Raw genomic sequence first — 11,751 nt, forward strand, 5'->3', positions numbered from 1 at the left:
CTCTCTCTCTCTCTCTCTCTCTCTCTCTCTCTCTCTCTCTCTCTCTCTCGCACAAAGGAGACGTTCTAACTTTGAATTTTATCCGTTGAAAAATAAAAAGAGAAAAAGAAGGGGGAGGGAATAAACGCTAACCTGACGTTATTCGAACGAGCGCGGTATGCAAATAACGCGTAATATGATCGCAAATATACGAATCTCGCGGGAAACGGCTCGTACCGGGTGTAAACTTCTCGGGTTTTCTACAAACGCGCGTTTATCGGAAACAAGAAGAGAGGAGAGAGAAAAAAGGGGGGAAAAAGAAGAGAGACGACGGTGGCGGCAGCGGCAGCAACGGCCGAGGACGAGAAGGAGGAGGTGGTCGATCCTCCTCGCAGGATCCGCGACGAAATCGGCGGTTGGAAACGGCCATGAACCATTTTCGCCCTTAGAGAGAGCAGCGTACACAGCACAGACAGAATAAAAATGCGACGAGAGAGAGAGAGAGAGAGAGAGAGAGAGGAGCGAGAGGGGAGGTGGAGGGAAGGGAGAACCGGCCAACTTCTCTCACCCGGTTTGGGCTGGCTCTCTTGGCCTTCCAAGGGGCCAAGCTAGACGCGCGATTCTCATCTTGCGCCGGTCCACCGGGAGAAAAGGAACCTCTCGTACGATCCTACGCGCTTCTCTTTTCCTCCTCCTCTTCTTTCTTCTTCGTCCTCTTAACCTCCTCCTCCTCCTCCTCCACCTTCTCGTTTCTCTTCTGATTCTTTCTTTGGACGACGAGAGAACCGAAGGACGACGAGAAAGAGCCTAACGGCGCTTCTACTTGGCCGTCCGCTTGCTGGCGATTTATTAGACGATCTAATTAATAGGCCGCGCGCGTGCGCGAGTGTGCGTTTCTCTCCTCCTCCCTCGCCTTCTTCTGCTGCTTCTTCTTCTTCGGAGAAATCGAACTGGAGATTGCGATTTATTGCCCTCCGGGAGATTCACGATTCCGAATTTCGTTATTCGCGCGAGAAGCGGTCCTTCTACTTTTGCCGGAGACTCTGCCGAGACTTTTTCTTCTTCCTCTTTTTCTATTCGATTACGCTTCGTCTCCTCTCTGCTATTTATAAACGCGATCGTCGCGGCGGAGTCTTTTGGACGATCGAGAGAAATTCGTTTGGAAAAACGTATTTTCGCCATCGACTCTTTTATCTATCTATCTATCGGAACCGCCGACTAAGCGGTTCGAAACGCTAATCGCAAGGGTTTCGCGAGACGTCGCCAACTTTGAGACTTGTGTCACGAGACGTCAGGCGCACGCTGTTGCAATTCAACGTGAAATCCAAAGCTACGTTCGCACCGGTGCAACAACCCTCCTCGCGAACGATCTCATCCCCCTTTCCAAGCGGCCCACTCGTCGTCGTTCTCTCGCGAATATCCTTTGCGTTTCCCCCCCGAGATCTTCTACCCCTTCTTCCAGCCTCCTTGTTCTCCTCCTCGTTGCGTCGTCCTGGTCGTCCGTGATACTTCATCGCGATTCTTATCGTATGGGTCACCTCCGGGCTCGGGCTCCTCGACGACGCGCTCGTAACTTCCGTCTTCTTTCTTACGTCGACGCGCAACTTCTCCGGGATTTCGGAACACATGCAATCCTCTTCTCGAAAGCCTCCTTTCCTCGACGGCATCTCGTTCTCCCCTTTTTCTGGAATTCGAGCGATCACGTTTATCGTCTAAGAGAGAGAGAGAGAGAGGGAGAGAGGGAGAGTAATCGGAGGATTCTCGATCACGCGTGCTCGACGAGTCGCGGCGAGTCGGCAATGGCACGAAATCGAGATAAAAAGAAAACTAAAATCGATTCTATCGCAAAGTGACTTGTGCGCGAAACGTGAATTACGTCATCGTCCTTTAACTACGGCAACGCGACCGATCGTAAACGTTTCTTCTAATGCGTTGCATAGCAACAGGGGCAGCCCCTCTTAATGAATGCACCCAAGCGAATGCAACCCTATTTTCACGGCTGCACCTTTCTCCGCGCACCTTCCCTCGCACAACGCACCTTTCGCGCCTCGATTATCGCGCTTTTAATTTTCTAATACCGTCACGTGCATCGCCATTAAATCGCACACGACCTTCCAAACTGCCGATCCTTTCGTTCTCTCTCCCATAGGCGGTTAAATCCGAGCCGATAATCGCCGACGTCGGAGGAAAGTTTACTAGCTTCCTTTAATTAGATTTCTTCCTCGCTTGCGCGAGCTTGCAAATCGATTCGATCAAATTTATATCGTTGGCGCGCGATATCGACGGACCAACGTCGAAGCCACAATCGCTCCAAACTCCACATTCTTCTGCTCTTTTAAAAATGCTATCTGTCGCGTAACAGGGAGAGGAAAAAGTAGTAGGAAGAAAGGAAAAAGGGAAAAAGAAAAGAGAGAAAAGAAACTTACGGCGAGCCCGAAGAATGTTTCTCGTACATTCCTCGAGGGTGGCGACTTCCTTCGTGCATTCCAACGAGCCAACCTGCCTCTTCCGACTTCTTCCCTCTACGAAAAACGTATCGAGCTTTCTCCCGCGAGATTCCCTTTCTCTCTCCTTGCCGACCTCGCTTACTTTCTCCAAAAGTTCGTCGAGGATGTCGTCCTTGTCGTCGGACCGATTAGCGTCCGAGTCGTTGCGGCCACTCCCCTGCGATTCGATCAGCGGTACCGGTGCTTCCGGAAGCTCCAGAGAAACGATCGTCAAGTAGGCCGGTCGTTCCTTTCGCACTCGTTCCTGCCACGATCTGTAACTGGAGTTGCGAGTCGTAAAAAGAGCGAGACGAGGGCTCTCCGATTCCGGAGGTTCTTTCGTTATCCAGTTGGCTGGATAGGCGCGTCGAACGCTCGAGATCGAGGTAATAGAAGAGAAAATTGCGCGAGAATGGACAGGGAGAAGAGCGAAACCCGATCGAACGCCGCCGCCGCCGACGACGACGACGACGACGACGACGTACCGATTTGCGTGTGTTTAACGCCGATTTCTTTAACAACCATCGGACGACCGCGCGCCGAGTCTTTATTAAGTCGTACGGCCGCGATCGTTTGTTCCGTTCCGACCGTTAAATTTTAGTGCGTTTAATTAGGGGTTCCTACGATACGAAAGAGAAAGGATTTCGAAGCACGGGACGAGCGCGTAAACGGTCCTCTTCTCTATCAGACCTTTCGAGAACGGTAACGCTTTTAAAGAGTCGCATTGAAAATAATCGAGGCTGCGCTCGAGAAAGACTACGATCGAATCGATTCGACTCGAGGCTTCCCTCGGCAGAGCTAATCGAGTAATCGTACAAATGATCGGGTAAGTTGGTCGTCGGGGCGAATAAAAGGAGTAAGAAGCGATCTCTGCGCGACCTTCACGTACGCGAACGCGTCGGATAATTAAAGGCGGAGTCGCGAGCTCGGAAGGAAAATACCTGGAAGATCCACGGCCGGAGAAGAAGGAGGAGGAGACGTAAGGACCGGCGGGATGACAGATATGGCGCGGTGGCGTGCGCGACCTTGAACCGCTCGACCGTTCCTTCGCGCTCCGAGGATCCTCGAGAGTCAGCCGCCGAATGTAAAGTCCTGGCACCTCCTCCGCCAGTCGACGTCTTCTCTCGGAGGAAGCCACGACTCTCGCGGTCGATCGGCCTTCACGCCTCTATTCCTTCTTGTTCGAAAACGTCGAACGAGGGGAGAGAAATCGTCGAGGAAATGGCCGTCGATGGACGGGGGCTGAAAACGAGCCGAGCGGCAAGTAGATTTTCGTAACGCCGGGTACGCTAATCGAGCGCCGACGAGAAGATCGATTCTCTCGTGGGCGAAGCCAATTAGCGACGACTCATCCTGCTGGATCATCGTCACGGACCGGACCGCAATCTAGCTCGCATTCTACATCCTCCTCCAAAGCGTTACTACTCCTTTTCTATCTCGTTCGTCTGCAAATTACACGTCGCTCGTTAGAAATTTCTAAATCACTCGCGATTCTAGCAATTTCCTCGGCTTACCTTCGGCGGGACGAGTGACTCACGGTTAAGCGGTTCGCGAAACGGCAGGTGGTCTTTGAGCATTCGGAAGAGCCGCGAGACGTTGAATCGACCTGTAGACCGAACGAGAGGACGAGGCAAAGAAGGGAAAGAGGAGAGGAAGACATTAAAACGTTGTTTAACAGGCTATTTTGAATTTTAATGCTCTTGTTGGAGCTAGCCAAGGTGTGGGATAGATTAGTTTTCGTTCGCATGACTGTCAGCTACTTGCCGCGGGCTTGACTGACTGACTATCTCTCCGCTTCGCAAACTGGACCGGCCGAACGACCGACCGGCCGGCCGACCGACCGACCGACCGACCGACCGACCGACGGCCGACCAACCGACCGACCGAACGACCGCCTTCTTTCTCTCTCTCTCTCTCTCCTCGGACGATTCATTGCCGACCACTCGTTCGCGTTTCAAGGGGACCACACCGATCCTCGTGCTCCCTTTCTCTCTCTCTCTCTCTCTCTCGCGCGCTCCCGATGGAAATGTTTATTAATTCGTGATAATGTACATTTGGAATAAAACGTCGATCGCAGGTGTCGCTCGACGAAATCTTTGCAACGTTTTATCTCTAAATCTCCGTTTAAACAATTCGGGATAAATTGCTCTCTAAACGGCCTCATGCACCGATTAGAAGAAGCGAACGGGAATTATGTACGATCGAGGAACGGTCCCGTAGGTCGGACCACGAAAGATTAGATGCCGATTAAAATTCATGACGTGTCGGCCGGTATAATTTGATTTCGTAGGTGTTCGAGCAGATCGAGTTACCGAGAACGACCGGACGCGCGGAGCCTCTTTTTAGTGGTTTGGCCGAAAGAACGACGACGTGGAGAAACGTCGAGACCGCGAAACGCGCGATCGAAGACGTTTGCCGGAATCGACTTTTCTTCGACGGCGTGGTAGACGACGCGCTCCGTAAGTGTGTGCGCGCGCGTGTGTGAAAGAGAATTCAAATTGAAACTGCCTCATTAGCGATTCGTCGCGCTAATCGAGCGTAAGGATTGAGACTCGTGAAGGGGATGGAGTCGTATTCCGCTAGCGTAGGTACTCCCCTTCTCAAGATCGATAATAACGACGTAATCTCGACGTAATTCCTCGACGTTCTCCGACTCTCCAGTCTTCCCGAATTATCCTTTAAAACTAAGAAAACTCTCTTATCGATCGAATATCCGATGAATTTCGATATCGGCGATAATCGAGAGATATAAGCGGATCGGAGACGGACGCGATCGTAATCGGAATCGCGAGGAAAAAGAAAGGGCAAGATCGAGCTCGGCGATAAGTCGAAGAGGAGGGAGAAAGAGTTTTCCTCGTGGAAAAACAACGCTCTAAATCGTGGGCGCGGGTGAGCTCGAGTTGGCCGCGTAATCCAGACAGATGGGACTCGTTAATGGGACGCGCGAGTAATTCGCAAGAAATCTAATAATACCGAAGAAGCCCCTTACACCTCGTCCCTCGCTCGTAACTCGTAACTCCGACGACTTTTCTCTCCGTTCCCACGTTTTACGACGACGCCGAGGGTCGTTGCGGCTCGCGAATATTAAAATTCGCGATGACCCAAGGCAGCGATCTTTTAAAAAATAACTCCTTCGTTTACGTATTACGTTTATCCATGGCGTTACAAACTTTGCTTTTCGTCAAAGATACGTCATTTTTACCAACGATTCTATTTAACTAGAAAAACTCGCACGTCGAGTTACGGCGTCTTTCTCTTCTTTAAGAAATTAGAAACTCCGAATCGGACGACAAAGAACGTCGCTCGGTCCAACGAGAGAAGAAACGAGATCGCTAAAGTTTGGTCGCGAATAGAAAAGAGAAGGAGAAGCGTGGAAGGAGCGCGGAACTCGTTAAGCGGTTTGCGGTTCGTTCCCTCCTTCTTTTTTTTTTCTTCCTTCCCTTTAAGACACGCCTTTAATGTAAACATATTCCGCGAAGAGATCCCCTTCTCTCTTTCTCTTCCCTTCTACCGTTCGGTCCACCCACGACGACGACGACGACGACGACGACGACGGCGGCGACGACGAGGACGAGGACGAGGACGAGAACGGATCGTGCCAGAGCCCCGGATCGATAGGATCTTCGATATCGGATAAAATTCGTTTGGCGAGTCTTTGCTCTCTTCTACGATAGAAAATAATCGTAGGTATGTAAGTTGGTTAAAAAACGAGAGAAACGCTTGGACCAAATAAAAAGTTAATCGATCCTCGTAGGAGGTCGAACGTTCGAGGCGAGAAAGGACTATTTTTATCGGAAACGTATTTTCGGAGAAAGCGTTAGTAGTAAACTCGACGTCGATCGAAGGGTATCGAAACTCGAACTCTCTGCCGTGCTCGTGTTCGAGAAAGTTTCGCTACGCCGTAGGAAGGACCACCCAGGCGATTTGAAGGTCCGCAAGCGGCATCGCGATATCGTATCGATCTTCGCCGCGGAACACGGCCGCCGAGACAACAGCCGGAGGAAAGAAACAAGGCAATTTCCGAAAAGGAAACACGCCAAATCGATACTTGCCCTGGGTTTCTGCTATCTGAGAAAAGTCACGGGATCGCGAGAAAAACCTTAGGAGATCTTATTCTTCTCGACGATCGAGGGAAGGAAGGTCCGGAAATCGTACGGAAGGAAATTGGCTACTGTTCGCCGAAATCATAGCCGAGATATCGAACTCTTCTTTCGTCGTATCAATGATGGCCGTTAAAAGGATATCGATAGCGACGATTGAAACCAATCGACAGCCCGATCTTTTCCTTTCTCTCGCCGTAAGAATATTTCCTTGCCGAGTTAGAGACGTGCGTGCGGGATGTCTATCGATTCGCAGGATCGTCGTCAAAGACAAGAAGGCACGTCGTCGCGAAGGCTAAACGTCGCGGAATTTCGAAGGTCTCTGCCCTCTCCTTCCCTCCCTCTCTCTCTCTCTCTCGCTCTCTCGCAATACCTACTCGTATATTCGCTCTATTGTTCGAGAACGGCGCGGTTTGTTCGATCGACGCCCTAAGGCTCTCCCCTCCTCTTCTTTCTTTCAACGGGACTCTTCTCCGACTTTAAGGAGGACCACCGTCGATCCAGCGTAACGATGCGTAGACCGAACTAGGAAGATATATACGTGTGTGCGCGCGTGTGTGTACACAGAGAAAGAGAAAGAGAGAGGAGAAACGATCTTTTTCGAAACACCGACTATGTAATTTCGATTGGTCGTTCCGCGAAAGCCGACGAAACTCCACGGTAATTGGCAAAATTGCCAATCCTGCCAATCAATCGTTAAATATCAAGGATAGCTTGCCCCCGCCCGTGTGATTTCGCCTCTGTGTTCGCGCCTACGCGTACGTTCGCACACACGTGACTCTCCCTCTCTCTGTCTCTCTTATTCGCATCTTTCTTTTTGCCCCGTAGCCCTCCGAGACGAATAAATTTGGTCGAGAAATTTCCGGGAAATAAAAAGGAGTCGGCGCATGGACTACGCCATCGACGACGACGACGACGACGACGACGACGACGACGACGCCGACGACGACGACGGCACGACGACTAGGCGGCTGTCTTACGCAACGCGATTTGTCCCGATATTTCGGCGCGTTTCTTGGCCCTCGCCTTTGTCCCATCGGACTTCCTACTTTGGCTTACTCACGAGCAAAAGTCTTTCCTCCTTGGAATCGTATTATCGAGTTGATTCGTTTCTTTCCTCCTTCTCTCGCTCGACCGTTCCAGTCGGTTTGATCTTCGATTCGATTTCGCGACGATTTAAAAGAGCAGGATTATTTTAGACGACGATCGACGAGCCCACTCCCGAGAATGCGGTGAAATAGAAAAAATAGGAAAGAATAGGCACTTGCGTAAAGGTGAAAAATAAGGGGTTGCGTCGCGAGTCACGTCTGAGCACGGACTGTCGTGCTCGAGGCCTGCACGCCGTAGCCTCGGCCACCCTCGACGGGTCGCTATTATCGAATCTCGAGTGTGTGCATACCCGGCTAGAACATTTCGATGTATGTAGACGGTTCTGCGCTCTTGCATACCGTTGCGCGTGGTGTTGGGCGAACACGTAAGTGCATACGCGCGGTATTGCCGCGGACGTTTCCATGGATATGTGCCACGCACCTGACGGCTTTCCGTTCGAGCGCTTTATGTTCTGCAACTGCAAAACGGACGCGATCATTCGCGTTCGTTAGGGATAACGGAGGAATCGACCACGAGCGACAACGTGGAATCTTTCTCGTGGAATATCGGTAAGGGGGATTATCGTGTCTCTCGGCAAAGGGAATGGCTGCGACGTCGCGAAACGGAAACGAGCGCCTCTCCCTCGCGTTTTCCGAAACGACGATAATTAGAGTAATTACGGGGAAGGGGGTGAGCCAGGACGAGCGTGCGTCGCGAGGTGTCACCGTAAACTTTTGCGAGTTTCAGCAATAATTTACGGTGCTTTTAGCGACTTGCCAGAACGGAGACGAGCTAAAACTCGAAGACGAGGAAAAAGTCGTCGAGTAAAGCCTTCGGGAAGGGGAAGCTTTCATTTTCTTTTCTTCTTTTCCTCTCTCCTCCTTTTTTCCTTCTTTTACTTCGCACGAAATATCGTTTCTCGAGAGGGACGAGCTGCGGAGATGGGAGAGAAAAAAGGAGAAGAATTTAAAGCTTTCTCGACGTCCGTTAGCCAATAAAGTATGGTTTAAAGATTAACTCGGAAAGTACACGAAAGCGAGGCAGGTTTCTTCGGGGCGAGTAGACGCACCTCGATAGACTCGTCCTACCTTCGAAAGGAAAGGAACGCGGCGCGTTTTTGCCCTTTGCCCTTTCGAGCCGGGCGGCGACGGTAGTAGGCCAAGCGAGCGTTTCGACGTCTCGTCGACGAGGAGAAAAACTTTTTCCCCCTCGTCGTACGTCGAGTCGCGACGCCGAAGCGGACTCCCCGAGAGATCGCTCCTCGTTCGATCGGAGATGCCTTCCGGAGGTTGCGTCGTTACTGGACGTTACATCCTTACGTCGAGCCTCGTCGATCCGGGCAAACGTCCGAACTTCCTTTTCTCCTTCGTCGCCTCCTCTCTCGCGCCTTCGTTCGATCGTCCAAGGAGCGACGCGAAGATAGACGAGGATCGCGCGGACGATTAATATTTATTAAAAATATTTAAAAAATAAGATAGGGCCGTTACGCCGAGAGGCGCGAAGCACGCGTCGGCAAGGTATTTCACTGTCAAGCGTGTTTCCTTGAAACGTAGCGCGTCTCGTTAAGATTTCATCCCCCGTGTTGGCCAAGGATACGTAGCGGTAGACTACACGTGGCTTTAAGAGAGTTTCGTGTTTGGGGAGCGAAGGTCCTTGTACGCCTGTCGGCTACATAATATATGTTATATGCATACGTACGATATTATGATATGTGGCACGGCAAATGCCGTAATTCCAAAACTAGAGCGTGTTACCGACCCTGCTTCGAGAGGGCGCTCCGTTATAACGTTACAACGTTACAACGGTTGCTTTATTACGAGGCTTAATGATTCGGCTGCGGGATTAGAACGGCGCAACGTTTTTACTACCTTTCTCTTTCTTCTTTCCGTTTTTTAATTACGCGCTAAGAAGAAACTTTCCATCGGTATTTTTCGAGGGCTGCCGAGCATTCCCTTGGCACCGATCGATTCACCTTTCAGAAAAATATGTTTCTACTTTGGTTGCGAAGCATTCGGTGCCAGGCTCTGCCTTTTGAGGCCTCCTATTGTCAGTAGAACGAGCATTCGTGAACGACCGGCTGAGTGATGGACGTGCTACGAGCCGCTAAAGAGCGAGCGAAAATGAAAATGAGCGAGTGGAACGGAGAGAGAGAGAGAGAGAGAGAGAGAGAGGGAGGGGACGGAGGGAAAGTTTTCTAGTTCGTAAGCAATTATCGTACGCGAATAGTGGCACTCGCCAAGGCGTAGATTGGCGCCCGTAGCATCTATCCATATCGATCTCGTTCGGCTCCCTTCCAACGTTAAAGGGAGATCGATGATAAGCGCGAATTATAATTCTCGTTAAACCCTTTTTCTTTCGATCGGATAAACGGCGTCGTTATCTCGCGACGCGTATTAACCGGAACGTCATTTCCGTCGCTCGCGCGGGAAAGTGGAATATCCTGGAAAGTTGGGCCCATTCCTCTCGTTTCGTATCGAACGCGGCAGGGCAGATTGAAATCTCATTGTCGTCGTAAATCGTCGTAAATCGTCGCAAATCGTCGTAAATCGTCGGCCGACGTTAGCGCGGAAAGTGTCATTGGCAACGCTACGACGTCGGCCGATCCGTGCACGTACGTCGGCTAAGCCGCGAAGGTGCAGGAGCTTGGAAATCGGTAAAGCGTATCGCGTGCCCGTTCGAGGTTTCCGCTTGGCGCGGCAGAAGAGCGAAAACGTTTCGCGTTGACGCAAAGTTATGGCATCTAGCACGCGAGAAAACTTGGCGGACAGTGAGTTTGTTTTATCGTTTCACCCCGTCGGCTTGCCCGGCCCTTATTCTCCTTGTTTCGCCCAACGTCGTATCGTTAAAAGCGACACGGCCGTCGACCGTCCTGAATATTACATCCGCCTAGCGAAAGGACGATGTAACTTGTCTCGAAACTCGTAACGCTGCCTGCGAGCAACGTCGTTTCTCCTTCTCGATACGCCCGCGCGTATCCTTTTATTTTTTAACGTCCCTCCGACCGTAACTCCTGCCATTTCTAGCGAATAAATAAGTTAAGGTACAACGTTGAAATTATTATGACGTTGATAATGATACTCGTTACGTCTCTCGCGAGATGATATACAAAGGCGGCGATCGAGACGTTTACGAGACGGCCTCGTCGGGTTTCCGACGGTTGCGAGCGAACCGGGACCGTCTTGTCCGATAACAATTGTCTCTTTACCGCTGACGCAAACGCGACGGCCGAAGCTCCAAACGACGTACGAATAAAGGAAAGGTTCCGATCCTCGAACGAATTTAGAACGGCCGGTTTATAAGAGTAGGAGCCGATTTTATATCCCACCGCGCGCGTCTGCCCTGAACATTATAACGCGTATTGGTATTAGCGTCGCATTAATTTTAATTACTCGGACTAGTCTTTCAAAAAGCGTACGGTAAAAGAAGCGTCCTTCTTCGTAGCCGGTACCGAGGCAAAGGCTGAAACGAGGAGTCGTAAAATCTTCCCCCGACGACTCGAAACGTTCCACGTGAAACTACGTGCCTATTAAAATCCAATTCTCAGAACGCATTCTACTAACGAACGTCGACCGATCTGCCTGGCATTAAGTGTTCCATCTCTTCTCATCTCTCTCTCTCTCTCTCTCTCTCCCCCTCTCTCCGTTTCTTTTTTTTTTTTTTCATAACGAAACTAATTATCGCTCCGCAACGATTCCACGCTCGCGTGCGAAAGAACAACGAAAGGCGCGGTCGTTTCCAGATATTCCGGAGAAGCGAGGAACGTGTCTGGACAATGTATAAACTGGGCCAGTAGCTCGCCATAGTTTTTAACTTTGTGGAGCGCGAAGGAAGGACTCGAGAAAAATTCCGCGCGCGTAACGCTATTTCTTCGCTATTGAAAAGTACGTTCTCGGCTTGGCGTATCGATAGACGAATCCCCCTTTTCAGAGTCGCCTTCTTTTTCACTCTCCGGCCACCCTTCCCCCTTTTCGTCTATCGATACTTTGGTATTGGAGTCACGTGGTCGGCAGCCTCTTGTTATCGCCGTGGCAGCAGCGACCCTCCTCCTCCCGCTCCTCCCCCTCCTTGTCCTTTCTTTTCTCTTGCTCGCTCCGATA

The 11,751-nt window shown here is 50.9% G+C and overlaps 1 protein-coding gene across 1 annotated transcript; it reads right to left on the reverse strand.

Annotated features, from left to right (window-relative positions):
- Positions 1-1,034: 1,034 nt before the first annotated feature.
- On the reverse strand, positions 1,035-4,042 carry LOC122636390. Its single transcript, XM_043827571.1, has 4 exons — positions 3,980-4,042; positions 3,407-3,633; positions 2,406-2,746; positions 1,035-1,663 (listed from the first exon to the last, which is right to left on the reverse strand). The coding sequence occupies exons 1-4, from the start codon at positions 4,040-4,042 to the stop codon at positions 1,215-1,217; spliced, it is 1,080 nt and encodes a 359-aa protein (XP_043683506.1). The 3' UTR covers positions 1,035-1,214.
- Between the last annotated feature and the right edge of the window lie 7,709 nt (positions 4,043-11,751).

Source organism: Vespula pensylvanica, chromosome 21 (genome assembly GCF_014466175.1).
Source record: "Vespula pensylvanica isolate Volc-1 chromosome 21, ASM1446617v1, whole genome shotgun sequence".
Lineage (NCBI taxonomy): Eukaryota > Metazoa > Arthropoda > Insecta > Hymenoptera > Vespidae > Vespula > Vespula pensylvanica.